Genomic DNA, 20,436 nt, shown 5'->3' with positions numbered 1-20,436 from the left:
TGTGCAGAACAAACTTCAACATGGTGTCATCACACCTAGGTTAGATACACCACAACCTCATTATAGCCAACCCAGTAAGCAGCACACACATAACTCACCCCATACATCTGCTGAACGACTGTCTTTTCCCACTCGTTAAAGCATGATCTCCCTTAAAGATCTCCCACTATTGCATAGAAGGGAATTTAAGATACATGGAGGGCAGATCACAGACACTACATCAGACATTAGCTTTAACAGCTTATGTAAACAGGTTGAGGAAGGCTGCAGAGAGCAACACTCTGACGACGAGATCATTAGATGGGTGTTACGCATAATAAAGGGTGGAAACTTTAAAGATATGCTGACAAACAAGGAGGATCTTACCGTCACCGAGCTGAGGAGTTTTCTACAGTTCCACCTTGGCGAGAAGAGCAGCACAGATCTCTTGTGTGCCAGACAGCATGACAATGAAGCTCCACAGCAATTCCTGTACCGCATGATAGGACTGAAACCAAAAATAATGTTCACCTCCAGGCAGGCAAATACACTTATAAAATGTGATGCTCCTACACTGCAGGGTGTGTTTCTAAATGCAGTCTATCAAGGCTTAGAGAGACATGAGGATGTCAGACGGGAGCTGAAACCGTTGTTTGCTGACCCCACTGTGTCTGATGAAGCTCTGTTGAGACAAGTTATCAAGACTACAATGAAAGAAAGTGAGAGGAAGCGCAGACTGGGACGCACTTCAAACCGCAAGGTAACCAAAGTGCACGGCATGCTCGCTGAACCTGAAGGGACACTCAACAGTGTTGAAAAGACTGAAATGAAAAGTAAGGATAATGTCATCAAGAGACTAAGTGCCCAGGGTGAGGCTTTAACACAGGCAATGGAGACACTGAAAAGCCTATACACAACGACCCAGGTGCCTGAGGGGCTTCATCAAACCACCCACCAGTGTTGCTCTGATAAAACCAGACCAGAGAAGAAGACCAAGAGACCGTATGGCTGCCCACAATGCATAGCTCAGGCTCAACCAAACTGTAGCCACTCTTTTTCTGTGGGAAAGAGGGTCATCGTGCTATAGGCTGCTTGAAAAAAAAGAAGCAGGCAGGAAACGGGCGCCGGTCAGGGCAACGGGACGTTCACTGACCGACCCAAAAGACAAGTCCCACCCCCAGGAGGTTGCAGCAGCAAGACAACGCACTGTTGATATGCCTATCAACACACAGAAAAATAACGAACAACGCCCAATCAAGAACATAGCTCCGCTAATTGGCAGAAAGTCTCTATTGAAATGTAGCATCAACGGTTACGTAACCGCTCTTTCTAGATTCTGAGCCAACGTTGGCATTATTGACAGTGTTTGGAAGGACAAATACTTACCTGGACAAGATATTCGCCCCCTCAGTGAACTCATGGAAGAGGATCACTCCGTGACGGCTGTCACAAGAGATGAAGTACCGTATGAAGGATGGATTGAAGTTGTAGTAAACCTACAGGGAAATTATGATCCCGACTCATCTATTCAAGTGCCTTTCCTAGTGAGTCGAGTAAAAATAGACAGACCATTAGTTGGTTTTAATGTCATCCAGGAACTCTTTAGGATTCATGAAAGTAGACCTAAAGTGATATCTGTCCTTGTCAGCTTACTTACTGGTGCTTTGGAGATTGACAGTGCTATGGCAGAAGCTATGGTGAGTCTCATAAAGACTGAGCAGAAACAGAAACAACAGAATGTGGCAGGAAATAAGTCACTATTTATCCTGGTCAGGTAGCTTATATTTATTGCAGGGTATCCATAGATATTTGTGAATCTGACTCAGTTGTACTTTTCTAACCCAATCTAGAAACTACACCACTGGCACAGCTGAGTGTTGGAGAAGGACTGATGGCCATCCAACAGACAGAGAGACCTTTCGTAAAGGTGCCTGTGTCAAACCATTCCAATAGTGCTGTGACTCTCCCCAGCTGCACTGTTTTAGGCACCATCGAAACCATTGATAAAGTAATAAAGACAGACATCCCAAGCAGCAAAGACAATAAAGCAAAGGCAAATATTTCCAGTTCTTCCACTTCACCCAACTCTAACAGCGGCCAATCCACTTCTACACTGTGGCACCCACCGGTGGATGTCAGCCACCTGAGTGATGAGCAACAGATGGAGGTGAGACAGATGTTACACGAGGAATCTGCAGCCTTTGCTAAAGATGATGGGGAAATAGGTTGCATTCCCAACCTGCAAATGTCCATCAACTTAAAGGACAACATCCCAGTTCAGCGCACATACACTGCGGTGCCCAAGCCCCTATAAAGAGGTTAAAGAGTACATCCAAGACCTGCTTGTAAAAGGGTGGGTAGTTAAGTAAAAATCTCGTACTCAGCTTCAGTAGTGTGCGTCAGGAAAAAGGATGGGTCCCTAAGGTTATGCATCGATTATAGAATGTTAAACCAGAAAACAGTGCCAGACCATCATCCACTGCCTCGTATCCAGGGAAAAAAAAGCCACCCTGAAAGGCCCCAGCTGGTTCAGCATTTTAGACCAAGGCAAGGCCTACCACCAGGGCTACATTGCTGAAGGATCCAGACACATGACGGCGTTAATCACCCCTTGGGGGCTGTATGAGTGGGTGAGGATACCTTTAGGACTCTCCAACACCCCTGCTGCTTTTCAGCGCAGCATGGAAGAAATGTTGGACTCTCTGCGTGACAACTGCTGTATCCCTTATCTCAATGACATCCTCTGCTACTCCGACTCCTTCGCTAGCCATGTTGAGGGAGTACATCGAGTCCTGAGAGCCTTGCAAGTCCCATGGTGTCAAGCTTCGACCAACAAAGTCTGAATTGTTCCAGAAAGAGGTCAGGTATGTGGGGAGGCTGGTCTCGGCAGACAGTGTCAGGATTGACCCAATTGACTAAAGGATTGACAAAAGACATTGATGCCATCATGTCACTGAAAGCAAAGAGGCCAAGCACAGAGAAGTGCGGAAGTCACTGGATTTCTTAAGCAACTACAGAGCCTACATTCAAAACTTCTCAAGCACTGCAAAACTAGTCTATGATCTGTTGAAAATGAAAGGAAGCTCTACTGTCACACAGTGAAAACACAAGGGAGGAGAAGGACTGCACTCAAGGACACCTGTCCTGTGGACTGATAATCACCAAAGGATCCCTGAACAGCTGATTGACACACTTTCACACCCACCTGTGTTGGCCTATCCAGATTTCGAACTTCCATTTGTGCTTCACACTGACGCCTCTGAGCAGAGACTCGGTGCTGTGTTGTGTCAACAGGATTGAAAATTGAGAGTCATCGCTTATGGTTCAAGAACTCTGTCTCCCGCTGAGAAGACTTAAAATATGCACTGAGGGAAACTTCAGTTTCTTGCTCTTAAGTGGGCGATATGGGAGAAATGTAGGGATCATGCACCCCATTTCACAGTATACACCAGTGTGTTGCCGACTCGAGTCGACTCGTGAGCTAAATTTAGAGACTCGTGACTTGACTTGGACTTGAGCACTAATGACTTGAACTCGGACTTGGACTCGTGCATTCGGACTCGTGATGACTCGAAAGGACTCGACTTTGTCATTAAAACCCTGAGGTCGACAAACGCGCCGGCGCGTTTTCGCAATGTTTCTATTAATATGTATGCCATAATACAGCGTAGAAATGTTGCCGGAATCGGTAGACTCTGTTCTTTCCGATGCATTCTCCCGCGAGATCCTAAGTGATTCATTGCCGGAGCTAGGGGGCCAATAATAGAGCTTGACGCATACATCTTTGTGAATGATGTGTGTGTCAAGCTCTCTTATTCGCCCTTTCAATGCACATGAAAGTTCACAGCGCCCGCCATTAGGACACGCCTATGAGCTGCGGGACCACAGTTATGTTTTTTTGAAGTTTAACAACACAGAGTTTCCCACACATACTCTACTTGGGCGGGCCGCCCAGGTATATTAACGGCCGCCCTAGTGTATTTTGCGACCCATTTATTTTTTTATTTTTTTATCCGTCCACAAGCACGACGCCATCCGCGATCGATCAACTAGTGGACAATGATTCGCCCCCCCCCATTTTTTTAATGACTTGGACTTGAGTCGGATTTGAACACTGGAGACTTGAACCTGGACTTGGACTCGAGGCATAGTGACTTGACTACAACACTGGTATACACAGTCAATAATCCACTCGCATACATGATGAGTACTGCCAAGCTGAATGCCGTCGGCCACCGATGGGTTAGTGAGCTAGCAGACTTTAGGTTTGATGTCAAATACAGGCCAGGAAGAGTGAACATAGATGCAGACACGCTCTCTCGTCTCCCGCTTGACATTGACACCTCAGAGAGTGTACTGAGGAACTCACAAGAGAAACCATCCAAGCCACATGGGATGGTTGTGAGTCTGCAAAGAAAACTTTTTTAACTTTGAGCTAATAATATAAAGGTTTATTTATACAAAAAAACATTATTTTGATTTGTGGCCTAGCTGTGTGTGACCCCAGCACCTCACCACCATCACAGAGGATATCACCCCTCTCTCCCACTGTCCCACGCCCTCCAGGCTGCTGTCTCAGACATACCCGCAGGTCCTTCCTTCCTGCGGCGGTGAGACTGTATAATCACCATGGTCCCTGGTAGATCCCCCCATGCACAAAGACTGTAATATCATGTGGAGGAGAATCCTCTGAAGTTGGGCCGGGTATCTTCAAGATCCTCACAACACTATGTTAACACTCATTTAACTATCAAAAAATAATCCACAAAGTCAAGAGAGTTCCAATAAAATAAAGTTTACTGAAGATTAAACAAAATACAGCAAACACGAGTCAGGTCCATGGAGTCAACTGTTTTCACAATGTTCAAGCTCATATTTATAGACATTTCTTATCAGATGTCTTGCTTTCATGTATGTCTGTCTGAATATGTGTGTGGAGCCCACCTTTCTTACAACCCAGTAACAAACCAATTAGTGGAGTATCATATGATGTCAGGTACCAAGCACCAGGACACTCATTTTTTATCTTAACTTTCTCCAATACGTAAAAAGTTATAATGACATTTTGATCTAGGTCCATTTTAATAATGTCTCGACCATGCTATGCTTTTTTACTGTCTCCATTTCTCATAATCCCTGTTCCTTAGTTTTAACCATTATTTCTCATTGTCTTGATTAATGTTATTATATAATATGTCCCTGTGAGCGTTCGGGCTCACACCTACGTTCCCAATGGTGGAAGGACCACTCGGTACGTTGAAACACAATGTAATCTTTATTACAAAACAGTACTTTTGCAATGGTACTGGCGGTTAGTGACTCTCGTCCTGCGAGTGAGGGGAAAACAGTCCTCACTCAGGCCCCCGTCTACTGCAACAGAACAGAATCAGGTTACGACCATGACTTTAATCAGTGCCTGATTACCTGATCCCGATCAGCTGTCTGGCCTCCGGCTGAGCCACTCCTACCACTCCAGCAGCCAGCGCCCTAACCACATCCCACTGCCACAGTCCCATAGCCGTAAAAAAAATATCCCACAATCTCTGCAGTGCTGAACACTGTAAATATGAAACTTAGTGAAATCCACACTTGTGTGCATCTCCTCTTTTTTTCAATGTGTTAACACTACCAGCTACTTCTATATTTCCATATGGTCAGTTGTATTTGTTTAAATATACTGCTACCTAGTTTAATTTTACCATGGTGTACTTGTGTGTTATTTGGTTGTATTGTGTTTTTTATTAATAATGGCGTGTGCATACTTTTAATTATAATTTGTAAGTCTACTCTTTTTACTTCATCTGCAATAAACTTTTGCTGTTGTGATAAGGTACATTTCCCCAGGGCGGGACCAATAAAGGAATACTGATTCACTTTCTGGTTGACTGAACAATAGAATGGAACTCTCTAACTAACATCTCCACAGTAAAATAAATACCCAACTGTTTCTTAGTTTGTATAACACTGTAAAACAGAAGCAGTATGCCAGCAATGCGGACAGACGATGATAAGATCTTGTATCAACTGTACTAAACTAAACCTATTAACCTTTTATTTTTCTGTGAAAATGTAAAACAGTTTGGCAATAAAAAAATAACTTTAAATCTATAAAGAGAGGGGGATGAAATATTTGAGTGGAATACTTAGAACACCCCTTAATAAAATAATTGGTTGAATTCACCATCTTGAATCATTTCTTTAAATGAAGACCTGAGAAGGTGAATATCTTGCCTTTGGTGCAGAGCTAAAGTTGAGTAGAAGCTCGTCTGATGTCTGACTTACCTTTCTTTTTATTTTCCAAGACGATAGAAAGTTAAAAGCAGAAAGAAAAAGAGGGCTTAAGAGCTTTAGCCGTCAGACTATCATTTAATCCATGTAATATGATATTTGTACGCAAAACATTAACAGCTTTTGGACTTTATCTCTGAACTTTATATTCTGTGAACTGTTACACATCCCCTTCCATTGATAATATTTTGCTCCAAACTTTAACCTGTGAAACTGTTCAGGTCTTTATATTTTAGCAGTCAATTTTCTATTTCTATGTTTAAAATGTTTGTCTTATATCCTTTTAATATCTATATCTATCTTTGTATCTATGTGTAGTACTTTGCATATATTTTACTCCCTCGTAAAATGTTGAATTCGGAATAAACCAGACTTTGATTCTGATACGTTTCCTAATCATTGTCAGAATAGAACAGCTTTACGCGTCAATTATATTATATAGCATATATCAAATATTCTACTAATCATCACCAATGTTTTGAGAGTCACCGCTATATTTAGGGAATAAGTACTACATTTTACGTAATAATAAATAAAACCCTACTTAAGAACAAAGGTATAGCGTTATTATACAGTTTAAGTACCAAAAGTCAGAATTCAGAACGACCCATTACAGAACAACATATATATGATAGGATTTTAATTATTAATGTATTAATGAGAAAACTACATCTGCTGAGAAAGAGTATGGGCTTTGATCCAAAGCTTTACATAACACTATCCTCCATTACAAATGAATAAAAAATGTATATATATGCAAGGAAGAAACATGTAGACCATGGAATGAGAATTGTATATTTATAACAACAAGGCAAACACATTGTAATAGAAAAACACATTGTAAATGAATGATATGAATGATAATGACAGGAGCAGGAATCATATTTAATGCACATTCTCTCTGCAGGGACAAACAGCAGTCAGGCTGCAGATCATTGAACAGGAATCCCAACACTTTAAGAACAAGCTGCTCACAGACAGGGCGTCCTCTAGAGGCAGCACATGCTCTGAATATGATATATTTCTAAAGAAATCAAAGATGACATATACAATTTAGGTGTGGTAAAGTAGAGGCAGTGAAACCTTAAAGATGATATTTTGAGAATATGTGGGTTGTTAAGACTGACAGTTTCTAATAAGAGATTCATTTAATTAATAGAAGTCAATGAACTTCAGAAACATGAACACACTTACTGTGATGACTATTGCAACTACAAACCTGATATTTTTACAAAGGGTTAAAACTAGTTTGGACATGTAAACTCAATATAAATGACTTCTTTAATTTACAAAACTGTTTTTTTTAATCATGCAAAATACAATAAACTTTATTGTGTGCATGGACACTGTGAGCTCATCCCAGGTTCACATCACTGCACCTGTCCTGAGGAGCTCCTCTATATGCGTCCTTGCTCACCTTCACCCCCCAGTGTCCAGAAGAATATGACAACCGATAAACAAATGATACAGATATGACTGCAGCATTAACACTCGCAGGATTCACTCAATATATATATTTACAAAATACATGGACCTTGTTGAAAAGGTGCACCGACACATAATGTCAATAAAATAGAAAAAGCTTATCTTCACCAGGAAGGTTGGTGGAACTCTTAATGATTAGAAAGTAACAATTACATTTTTTATCTAGTTAACATTTGCAGTCAGTAAAAATAATTAGTGGGTTTCAAAAAAACATGCAATCGTTATTTAAAATATTTACAAAGTGAAAATGTCACAAAAGTTGTATTTCTTATGGTCCGGATTGGTTCCTGTTGGGAATTGTCATCTAGAAACCTGCTGTTAAAGGAAGTGATGTTCCATCTGCTAACACCAAGATGATCCTGAGTCAGTGGGAAGATCAGAGGATGATACACCTGCACTGTTGTTCTAGTACTTCTTGTTCATGTTGTCTCTTCATTTCCTCCATTTTCTCTTTTATATATTTGTCATGTCTCTCTTTTGTCTCTTGCATTTGTGTTACATGTTGTTTCTCCATGTCTTCAATTTTTTCTTTAAGATCGTTTTCTTTGTCTTTTGAGAGATCTTGTAACAGATTGTACTTCTTGTTCATTTCCTCCTGTTCTTTCTTATATTTATTCTCTAAATATTTTCCCTCTTCCCCTTCCTGTTCTCTTCTCTTTTGATCTTCTTCTTTTCTTTTCTGTTCATGTTTCTCTTTTTCCTTCTTGTATTCTTCTTGCAACTTCTGAAGTCTTGTTTGCTCCTCTCGTCGTCTCTTCTCATTTTCTTGATGTTGTTTTTCCCACCATTCTTCTCTCTCCTTCTCCCAGTCTTCTTTTTGCTTTCTCATCTTTTCTTTACTCTGCTCCAACTCTCCATTAAGTTTTTCCTCCAATTCCTTTCTTTTAATTTCCTCCTGGCTTTTCTTCTCCATGTCCTCTTTCTTTCTCAGTTCCTCTTCTCTTCTTCTCTCCTCTCGTTCCTTGTTTATTTTTTCCTCCATCTCTTTTAGTTGTTGATCTTTTTCCTTTTTAATTTCTTTTATTTTCTTTTCATGTTTTTTGCTTTCCTGCTCGTATTCTTCTTGCAACGTTTTAATTCTCATTTGCTCCTCTTGTCGTCTCTTCTCATTTTCTTGGCGTTGTTTTTCCCACCATTTCTCTCTCTCCTTCTCCCAGTCTTCTTTTTGCTTTCTCATCTCTTCTTTTTTGTCACCCAACTCTCCTTCAAGTTTTTCCTCCCATTCCTTTCTTTTAATTTCCTCCTGCCTTTTATTCTCCATGTCCTCTTTTTTTCTCAGTTCCTCTTCTCTTCTTCTCTCCTCTCGTTCCTTGTTTATTTTTTCCTCCATCTCTTTTAGTTGTTGATCTTTTTCCTTTTTAATTTCTTTTATTTTCTGTTCATGTTTTTTGCTTTCCTGCTCGTATTCTTCTTGCAACGTTTTAATTCTAATTTGCTCCTCTTGTCGTCTCTTCTCATTTTCTTGACGTTGTTTTTCCCACCATTCTTCTCTCTCCTTCTCCCAGTCTTCTTTTTGCTTTCTCATCTCTTCCTTTTTAGTCCTTCAACTCTCCTTCAAGTTTTTGCTCCCATTCCTTTTGTTTAATTTCTTCCTGCCTTTTCTTCTCCATGTCCTCTTTTTTTCTCAGTTCCTCCTCCCTCCTTCTCTCCTCTCGTTCCTTCTTGATTTTTTCCTCCATCTCCTGAAGCTGTTTGGCTCTCTTCTGCTCAGTTTCTGCTCTCTCCTGTTCCATTCTTCTCTTCACCTCTTCCATTTCCTCCTCTGTGTTTTCTTTGCAGCTCTTCCCTCTGTCTCTGCATTTCTTCTTCCTTTTCCTCCAGGATCTTCTCCACCTCCTTCTGTATGGCAGCCTCGGCCTCTTGGAACATCTCGGAGGTGTAGCAGCTGTCACCATTTCCCTTCAGCATTTTGTTAGACTTCTTCATCAGCTCTCTGACTTGCATGCGGTTTGTCTGATCTTTGTTATTGAAGACCTGGTATCTCCCTCCACAGTCATTTATCATTTTTTTCAGGAAGTCACCAGACCGTTCTATATAACTCTCTATTGTTTCATCATTCAGATCATCTCCTCTGGTGAAAATAATGATGATGAAATCTCCGGATTTCTTTCCAAAACATTTCTTGATCAGTTCCACTGAGTCTTTGTCCTCTTGTGTAATGCGGCCAATCGGCAGCACCAGTAAAAACACATGAGGTCCAGGAGACAACATGCTGATACATTTAACAAGCTCCTCTTGAACATCATGATCGGACAGTGTCGTGTAAAACAAACCAGGGGTGTCCAACACAGCGACAGGTCGTCCATCAACCTCTCCTATCTCTTTTTCACAAAACTTGGTCACTGACTCTGTGCTTGGAGCAGATGTAAAATGTTCTTTGCCCAAAATGGTGTTTCCAGTTGCTCTCTTCCCACTGCCAGTTTTCCCAATCAGAACCATCCTGAGACACTCTCTGCTCTGACTTTCATCAACATTTTCCTTCTCACTTTTTTTTTTAAAATCCTGCAGTTCAGCTTCAAGTTCTAAAACCTTCTCCATCTGAGCCTTGGTGAACATGTCATTGTGAAGCACCTGGATCTTCCACTCTGGTCTCTCCCACAGTATTCAACAGCTGTGGGATCTGCTGGTGGTCTTTGATGTTCAGAACAAAGTATCTTCCTCCACAGCTCTGACAGAGCTCCTGGATGTCCTTGTTCTCCTTTAGAAAGTTATCAACAGCTGGAGCTGTAGGATCTGACTCCACAGTGAACAGAATCAAGATGAAGTCGTTGACTCGAGAGCTGAATGTGTTCTGGATGGTCTCTAACTCTCCCTTGTCTTCATCAGTGAGGTGACCCACAGGTAGGACCAGGATGAAGGCATGACCCCCTCAGGATCACAGAGGGAGATACACCTGAATGATTCCTCCATCACTTCCTCCTGAAGTTCTCCAGACAAAGCAGGAAGCTCCACCAGGGAAACCCGGCGTCCACACACCTCTCCCTGATGTTTAACACACTCTGATGAGTTGGAGACTGAAGGAAACTCTGTCTGACCTAAAATGGCCTTTGCTGCTGAAGTCTTCCCTGCTCCTCTCCTCCCACACAGAACCAGGTTTAAAGCTGGTTTGTCTTCAGTGAAGGTGAGGAACGTTTCTTTGTTTCCATGAACTATCTTCTCAATCTTCTCCATTAATGAGTCACGGTTGCTGTCAGACATGTTGTAGAGTCTCCTCCACAGTCTTCAAGCAGCTGATCCACAACGTGAGTCTTTTTCTCTTTGTGTGTCATGATGACCATTGAGTGTTTGAGAGCTTCTGGACCAAACAGACTCAGGATGAACTTCAGAGTTTGTCTGTTCTCTTCAGTGAAATCAGAAGGCTTCACTAACAGCAGCAGGACATGGGGTCCAGGAGGACAAAGACTCACACAGCTCTTCACCTCTCTTCTCATGCTCTCTTCACAAAGACTGAACATGTCTGCAGTTTTCACTACTGTTAATTGTTTTCCTTTCTTTTCGTGTGTGTTTGAGAACATTTTATGGGAATGACCACCTTTGCCCTCGGTAATGAAGTCACCAAGTTCTTGCTTTTTGTCCTCACTTTTTCCCAACAGCACAATCCTGAATGAAGATTCTGCAATAATGAGAGAAGATTATTTTAGAATTTAGAGACTAATTTAGATAATTTTATTTATTAACCTACATGAAGATATCTCCAGTCATTTCCTGGATTAGTCAGTGTTCTGGTTTAGCCGCTGCAGCCCATTTATGACAACAGGTTACAGGTTTTAACAAAACTCAGTTTACCCACGGCAGGAAACAGCAATTACCTCAGATTTTTTGTGGATTATTAAAATGAATCCCAGTGGTACTTTTCCCTGAATCGATATACAGTGGGGCAAAAAAGTATTTAGTCAGCCACCAATTGTGCACGTTCTCCCATTTAAAAAGATGAGAGATGCCTGTAATTTTTATCATAGGTATACCTCAACTATGAGAGACAGAATGGGGGAAACAATCCAGGAAATCACATTGTAGGATTTTTAATGAATTTATTGGTAAATTCCTCGGTAAAATAAGTATTTGGTCACCTACAAACAAGCAAGATTTCTGGCTCTCACAGACCTGTAACTTCTTCTTTAAGAGGCTCCTCTGTCCTCCACTCGTTACCTGTATTAATGGCACCTTTTTGAACTCGTTATCAGTATAAAAGACACCTGTCCACAACCTCAAACAGTCATACTCCAAACTCCACTATGGCCAAGACCAAAGAGCTGTCAAAGGAGACCAGAGACAACATTGTAGACCTGCACCAGGCTGGGAAAACTGAATCTGCAATAGGTAAGCAGCTTGGTGTGAAGAAATCAACTGTGGGAGCAATTATTAGAAAATGGAAGACATACAAGACCACCGCTAATCTCCCTCAATCTGGGGCTCCACGTAAGATCTCACCCCATGGGGTCAAAATGATCACAACGGTGAGCAAAAATCCCAGAACCACACGGGGGGACCTAGTGAATGACCTGCAGAGAGCTGGGACCAAAGTAACAGAGGCTTCCATCAGTAACACACTACGCCGCCAGGGACTTAAATCCTGCAGTTCCAGACGTGTCCCCCTGCTTAAGCCAGTACATGTCCAGGCCCGTCTGAAGTTTGTTAGAGGGCATTTGGATGATCCAGAAGAGGATTGGGAGAATGTCATATGGTCAGATGAAACCAAAATAGGACTTTTTGGTAAAAACTCAACTCGTCGTGTTTGGAGGAGAAAGAATGCAGAGTTGCATCCAAAGAACACCATACCTACTGTGAAGCATGGGGGTGGAAGCATCATGCTTTGGGGCTGTTTTTCTGCAAAGGGACCAGGACAACTGATCCGTGTAAAGGAAAGAATGAATGGGGCCATGTATCGTGAGATTTTGAGTGAAAACCTCCTTCCATCAGCAAGGGCACTAAAGATGAAGCGTGGCTGGGTCTTTCAGCACGACAATGATCCCAAACACATCGCCAGGGCAACGAAGGAGTGGCTTCGTAAGAAGCATTTCAAGGTCCTGGAGTGGCCTAGCCAGTCTCCAGATCTCAACCCCATAGAAAATCTTTGGAGGGAGTTGAAAGTCCGTGTTGCCCAGCGACAGCCCCAAAACATCACTGCTTTAGAGGAGATCTGCATGGAGCAATGGGCCAAAATACCAGCAACAGTGTGTGGAAACCTTGTGAAGACTTACAGAAAACGTTTGACCTCTGTCATTGCCAACAAAGGGTATATAACAAAGTATTGAGATGAACTTTTGTTATTGACCAAATACTTATTTTCCACAATCATCTGAAAATAAATTCTTTAAAAATCCTACAATGTGATTTCCTGGATTTCTTTTTCTCATTCTGTCGCTCATAGTTGAGGTTTACCTATGATAAAAATTACAGGCCTCTCTCATCTTTTTAAATGGGAGAACTTGCACAATTGGTGGCTGACTAAATACTTTTTTGCCCCACTGTACTTATTAATTTCCTCTGCAAAATGTGTAGATTTGATTATATCACTATAAGTATTAACTATAGATGATGTCAAAGTAGCGACACAACACACACAATTTGATTGGTTTGAATGTTGTTGTTTTTCTTTAGTGCATCTTTCTTGTTGAGGGATTTAATCATACTGGAGAAAAGCTGCTACAAATATATGATAAGTACCTTAATGAATTGACTTACTGTCAGTCACAGGGTTTGACCGTTGGAGTGGTGCAGTGATTGTGTTAACCGCAGGCTGCCCTGTGAAAAGGAACATCATTAATTTGCAGTTTAATGTTCTAATTTAATCAAGGACTTCAATCAACAACCTTTTGATTGTCCTTCACCTACCAGCAGCTTTAACAGATTTTGGAATCCATGTTTCTTTTTCCTTTTCACTTTGAGGATCACCAGGTAAAGAAGATGAGGTGTCCTCGAAAACATCACAGCTCACAGGCTCTCCATTGTTCTCCTTTGCAGTTTGACCCAAACGTGTTAACAGCTCTGGCTGTTGAAGGTTCTTCTGCTTCACGTATCTGTCTCTACATTTACTGATCATGTCTTGTAACGGGGGTTGTTCCATGTATTGTTCCATTAAACCTGAACTCTCCTCTCTGGGTGGTGATATCAGAATCAGTGAATGATCAAATGACTGATCACTGAAGAGTTCCAGGACTCTGCAGAGTCTCAGTTTGTGTTCCTCAGTGAAGTCTTCAGGCTGTAGAACCAGCAGGAACACATGAGGTCCAGGATCAGAGAGCCTCACACAGACGTTCACATGTTCTGTCAGTTTGTGTTCAGAGATGTTGGTGTGCAGCAGATCTGGGGTGTTGATCACACCTAGTCTTTTTCCTTTCAGCTCTCCACGGACTCTCAGACAGCAGTCTGGTTCTTCCTCAGTGTTGAACACAGTCCCTCCCAGTATGAAGTTCCCCACTGAACTCCTCTCAAACCAGCTGTTCCCCAGCATAACAACCCTCAGCTCAGACACTGTGAAACACAAAGCGTTAGAAAAGGCAAGTACATGCAGACTTCCAAGTATTCATTTATAGTTTCATTGCTGTTTCACTTAAGGGATTTAGTTACTCATACCTACAAAATACTGAACACTCAGATTTTCTCAAAGCAAAAAAATACAGTTCTGATAGACTCACTGTAAGGTGGCAGAAACTCATTGCTTCTTCTGCGCTTCAGAGGATGCAGATCACCTGTGACTGGAAGGACACAGAATTGTTTTACTTAAAAGAATGTAATGATACGTAAACGTTCCTCTGATAGTCCTGTCCTCTTTCATCATTCAAATGTCTAAAACTTTGAACCGGATATTATAAAGCCATATGGAAAACCACCAGAGCTGAACATCAAAATAAAAGAGACCAAATCCTGAAAGTGACCCTAGGACAGTCAGACCTGGTTCTGATGGACCAAAGAATAATTATACCCAGTCCAAAATGTCAAGGAGAAAAGAGAAAACATCAATCAACAAGCAGCCATGAGGGCTCACTCTCTTTGTCTTTCTCAAACATCACATCTTTGTCCCATGGTGATGACGACGCACCGCATGGTCAGAACTGAAAAGGAATGATTGAAGCTTGACTTGGACCCTGGATTTGGAGGAACGGGAGGTAGAAGGGAAAACTAATGTTAGGTGGATCTGTGATAGTGACTATTGTGTGGGTTTATCTCGTTTAAGGTCTGAGGACGGTGTTTCCATTATATTTATATTCAAGGACAAATAAATAAGACATAAAGAGATAATGAAGATTGTCTGTTTTGTTAATGTTGTAGAGTTTTTAATATATTCTAGGTAAATCATTCAACCGCCACTAGAGGGTAGTGATCCCTCTAAGAAATACAAACAATTGGCAACAGGTAGTCATGTTTAGGAACTAAAGAATCAGAATCAGAATGAAGGCACATTGCATAAGCTGCATCCCAAGGCCCAATTCCTACACCCCCTACCCCCGTGCTTTCTAGCGTGGAGGGTCCACCACATAATTATGTGCCGTTCTAAACCAACAAGTGAGAGTGGGTTTTCAAACCCTTCAACAGGAAGTCTGCATTGGTCCTGACCCAACCACCTGCCCTACCTGACCATGTGCAACGCTGTTTGTGTATGTCAAGAAAATTCCACAGTGGAAATGTATTCTTAAACTGGTCCCTGTGCAAGATTTAACTTTTCATTGCCTTGCTCCAAGGCACCTGGGCAGAACCAAAGCAATAAAGGGCAGAGTGTTTTTCATTTAGAGGATTCATAATTTTGTCTAAAAAGACTTTGCAATATTCTTTAAAATAGAAATGCCCTGTATCATATAAACTTAACTGTCCATTTCAATGTGATCTTTTCAACTGTATGGATGAAAGCAAGCCCACTGAGAGTAGCATTCAGTCTGTACATACTAATGATACAAAGCTTGACTTGACCCACCGGATTGTTCAGCCATACTGTCCGTCGGCTGGAAAGCCTCAAGAGGAACGATCCATCAGAGGAGCGGCCAGCTGTTATGAGGAGAACAATAAAAGATACCAATGACAACTATCCAATATAATATTTCAAAAAACAATTAGTAAAAAGGCCAGGAACTTTAGTACATATGAAATATATTCCTTAATGCAGGTAATGACCCTGACAAATTGTGGTTGTATAGATAACACAGTTCAGATAACGAGACGGTGGATTGAAGTTACTAAATCATGTGACTCAATACACTTTACATCAGAAAATCATAAAACCGGTTAACCTTATTTTCAAATGTTTAAAAATGCTGTTAACTGTAATGCTATTGATGAATTCACAAGTAAAAAAACTAAGTTTCTATTTATTTATTTGTGTATTGCCAGGAAAATATAATGGTTCAGGGCCTCCCTGTGGACATACAGTGGGCAAATTTCTGTCTTAGTGTTTGTGTCGGGATTGTAGTAGTCTTGTCTGTGGCTGTATTGTGACGTGATTTTGTTTTTGTTTGTTATTGTTTCTTTTTACTGTCTTGCTGTTTATACCATATGTTAGGACCCCCTTGACGGGTTTATCATACATTAATAAATTCCACTTATTATTAGCTGCTTCAGACAAATCCGAATGTGCTGCATAGCATTACCAAGGGAAAGTTTGAACTAGAAACACATTTGCTTTATTTACTTTTACTCTTAAATATACTTAAAGCCTTAAAGTCTAGTCATATTAGGCTATTCATAAACTTTTCCATTTCTTTCTTCATTTCACAAAGAGAGGACATTCAGCGAGCGCACCAAAGCTGAACAAAAAGCAAGACTTAAATACAGACTGAGCGAATGAGGGGCAGGTGCGCAGGTGGTTGCAGGGCTAAAGAGGAACAGGTGAAACCAAGGTTAAGGTAAGCGTTAGGTCAGGACTTATAATCAAAACCGGTGCAAAGACACAAAGACACATATTAAACAAAGACATGACAAAGGGGGGGAAAGTTTTTCAAAATAAAGCAGGTAAATATAAACAAAAACTAGGATCATGAAAGAAAATAAGGGTCATTCAGCTTCTTACCCACATTTTATATTTAAATATGAATTCTTTAAAATATGACATGACTAAGAAGTTATTTATTCAAGCGCAACGTCAGTTGTTTCATACCAGCACCGCAATGTTGCGGTATAAAATGTATGAATTTAAGAACTACATCTCAAAATTAGAAAAATGGTGGCACGTCATGAAAGTGAACAACACCTGTAGAGATTTGTATTCCATTAAATATCATTGCCGACGTGTTTCCTCAGAGAATAGTGTTAACAGCAAATCACTTATACAATGCAAAGACCTAATTCATTCCCGGCTTACAGCAGATAAAACCCCAAAATCATGGAGACAATAGGGGGCAAGTGAACAGAGACACAGGCTCAGCAGCTCTAGCAAAATACAATCTACTACAGAAAAATAAATACAATATTACAACTGCCGTATAATGCATCAAAATCCATGAATTACACCAAGCATTGTGTTCTTAAAGTAAAGTTTCTGTTAGAGAAGCAAATATTCTCTTTGTCCAACCAGCTACACACCATTGTACTCAATCAAAGGCACTCATCTTTCATGGCTTTCTGTATCTATAGCATTCTGCATATAAAGATCATTCAAGTCTACAGAGGTATGTGCAGAAACACAAATATACTGTTATACTTTTACTTTTCTCCAATTTGGTGCAACATCAAGCACAATGATGCCTCAGTCAAATACAGTAAATAGAAGGAAAACTTGAAAGGAAAAATAAAAGCCAAAAATCTTTTGACAAAAACAGAGGAAAGAAAAGTGCTCAGGCTGCATTTTACCACCTAGCTGGGTCTGACCACAGCTCCTCATCCACATGCAGAAGCAGCATGCACCTACTGTATACTGTAGGCCTGACCGTCATACTGCTTCAACCATTATGCTGCAAATAACTCTTCAACTGACTTCAGTTCATCCTCCCTCTCACTCTTATCCTCCCTCTCTCATATCCTCCTTCTCTCTCTTATCCTCCCTCTCCCTCTTATCCTCCCTCTCACTCTTATCCTCCCTCTCCCTCTTATCCTCCCTCTCACTCTTATCCTCCCTCTCCCTCGTATCCTCCCTCTCACTCTTATCCCCCTCTCCCCCTTCCTCTTCCTGCTATGTCCATATATTCATTTTTGTTGTAAAAAGTTTGTACGAGTAGCCCTTTTTCTAGTGCTTACATCCTGATTGATGAGCAAACAATGAAGCAGTTTGGTGTTTATGGTCAGTTGGCATGGGTGTTTGTTAACTGGTTCGTGTGTGTAACATCTTTAATGGCAGTATTTAAAAAATGGAAAACAAGTGACTATGACAGAATTCTGAGTCTCACTGAGAGAGTGTGCAATGTTTTGGAAAAAATGCTACGTTGAATTGCACAATGGGCACAGAGCTCAAAATGTGCAGGTTTTGCTCTTTAAGTGTCAGTTTAAATAAAGCTGTTATGGTTCATTTTAGTTTGTTAGCAACTTAAAAAATCTGTAAATTTCATTGCACACGTTTCCTCAGGGAATCACTTATACAATGTGAAGCGCTGACCTAATTCTTTACATTCAAAAATATGAATTCTTTAAAACACGACATGAAGTTAATTATTATACTTTATGATGTAATGTCATTGGGTCATAATGGTCATAATCAATTATACAAGTGTTCTAATCAGTGATTTTCTGATCTGCAAACTGAAACAATTCCAGTTAAAGTACTAATGTGGACGTTTAACTGAGGTTTTTTTATTCTGTAGTTTGTAGTGGTGTTGAACTCAAGCGCAACGTAATGTCAGTTGTTTCATACCAGCACCGCAAAGGTACGGTATGAAATGTAGTGAATGTAACAACTAGGGCTCAAAATGAGAAAAATGGTGGCACGCCATTAAAGTGAACAACAGCTGTAGAGCTTTTTATTCAATTTGTCCATTCCATTTTATGTTTGTTGTGCTCTTTAAGTAAAGTTTCTGTTCGTGAAGCAAATATTCTCTTTCAGGTATTTCAGCATTTAAAAGGTACCGTCAACATATTTTAAGTGAGTCTCTGTTTCCGAACTGTTAAACCTTAAACTCCTTTACATTCAACCTGTAATCATCCAGATAAGACAAAAAACGATATCCATAGTGGTTGGTTTTTGAGATGACATTGAATTTGATCGTCTTTTGCTACCTTTATGTCAAAATCAAATGATATGTATGAAGGTTATCTTGTTTCTACTCACCAGAAATAGTTGCTGTGTCATTTACCCTCCAATAAAGAAATGTACAAACTTCAGAGTATAACAGATAGCTGCTTGCAAAGAGGAGGCATAACGTGAACAGAGAAGACTTTGAGCCTCACTTTATTCATAGTAGATAAGAAACAGACTCTTCTTCCAATACTGTAGACCTGCAGGTACCTGACCTCACCTGAGACGACCTGTACTACGAGAAATCAAAAAGGACAAAGTTCATATCTAACATTTATGACAAGTATGTTTAGTGAGCCATAAAAAGGAGAGTGCAGAAACAGTCATAGTCCAACTTTTGAAAAGTAGAGTCTGTATGATTCATGTTTTCTTTTTTTAAACTGGCTTCCCTACAGTTACAGTTTTTTCAGTTGCTAACAATTAACACCTAAAGCATAATTATTTAAACTGACACTCAAAGAGCAAAACCTCCGCTTGAAACACAGTTTCAGCTCTGCACACAATTAGCAATTCAACTTGGCACTTTTTCAACTTGGGGGAATGAGTGAGTTATTTTCAGCATGGAGATGGAAGGTGTATAACCATCTGCCCTGTGGTGCATGCCTCTTCTACAGGCAGTGGGAGAGAGCCCCGGAAGATATTATGTGTGATGTTGATGAGGGGCTGAGCCCACACCCAGCTAGGCAGCCAATCTAAATTACTATTTGAATTTCCCTCAAAGTTACATTTCAATTTAATATATTTGAAAGAAAGCATATTTTCTGTTCACACAACTCCAATATCTAACAGTATATTGGTGTTCCTGGACACATTTCTATAGTGCAGAATTCTCTAGATACAGAACAAAGCCCATAAAAGAGGAGTATGCTTTTGATTGAGCACAGTGGTGTGTATTTGGTTGGACAAAGTGTGTTGTACTATAAATGAAGTGTGTGCCATTTAGTGCAAAAGTGTGGTTTTGGTAAGTGTTTATGGAGATTTGACTGCAGTACTTTTCTCCCAAAAAGAATGGATAGAAAAATACTTAACCTAGCTGGGTCACACAGCACCTCATCAACCTGATGAGGAAATATCTGTACTGGCTAACACTGAGGGAAGAAACACCTTGAGTGATGCACCCAGCCCTGACAGCACCACATCAGAATCTTCACATTCCACTTCCCCTGCAGAAGAGGCATGCGCCTATAGGGCAGTCACACAGCTTCCACCCCCATGCCAAAGAGAACTCTTCAATTGACTTTGCTTCGTCCTCCCTCTCCTCCCTCTCATCTCGCTCATCCTTCTTTACAGCTCTACCTCTTCCTCGCGTTACTGTTTTTGCTTCAATCTATGTTATAAGAAAGTACTCACCTGAGTCTTTATATAGCACTTACATTCTGATTGATGAGTCAAGAAATAAGGAATCAGGTGTTTGGACCGATTGCACATGTTTTTGCTGATTGGTTCAGATAAAGGGGGTGGGATACCCACTGGCTCATTTTACCCCACTCTCCCCTCTCTGTTAATAATGAAGCAATGCTTCACAATGC

The 20,436-nt window shown here is 40.7% G+C and overlaps 1 protein-coding gene and 1 pseudogene across 1 annotated transcript; both read right to left on the bottom strand.

Annotated features, from left to right (window-relative positions):
• Positions 1–7,048: 7,048 nt before the first annotated feature.
• On the bottom strand, positions 7,049–9,502 carry LOC134874205 (golgin subfamily A member 6-like protein 22). Its single transcript, XM_063898247.1, has one exon. It carries the CDS (start codon positions 9,275–9,277, stop codon positions 8,129–8,131), a length of 1,149 nt encoding a protein of 382 aa, XP_063754317.1. The 5' UTR covers positions 9,278–9,502; the 3' UTR covers positions 7,049–8,128.
• LOC134874204 (GTPase IMAP family member 8-like) lies at positions 9,288–19,132 on the bottom strand (annotated as a pseudogene).
• Between the last annotated feature and the right edge of the window lie 1,304 nt (positions 19,133–20,436).

The sequence above is a fragment of the Eleginops maclovinus genome, chromosome 12 (genome assembly GCF_036324505.1).
Source record: "Eleginops maclovinus isolate JMC-PN-2008 ecotype Puerto Natales chromosome 12, JC_Emac_rtc_rv5, whole genome shotgun sequence".
Lineage (NCBI taxonomy): Eukaryota > Metazoa > Chordata > Actinopteri > Perciformes > Eleginopidae > Eleginops > Eleginops maclovinus.
The sequence above is the reverse complement of the archived record's forward strand: the minus strand, read 5'-3'. Positions and strand labels throughout refer to the sequence as shown.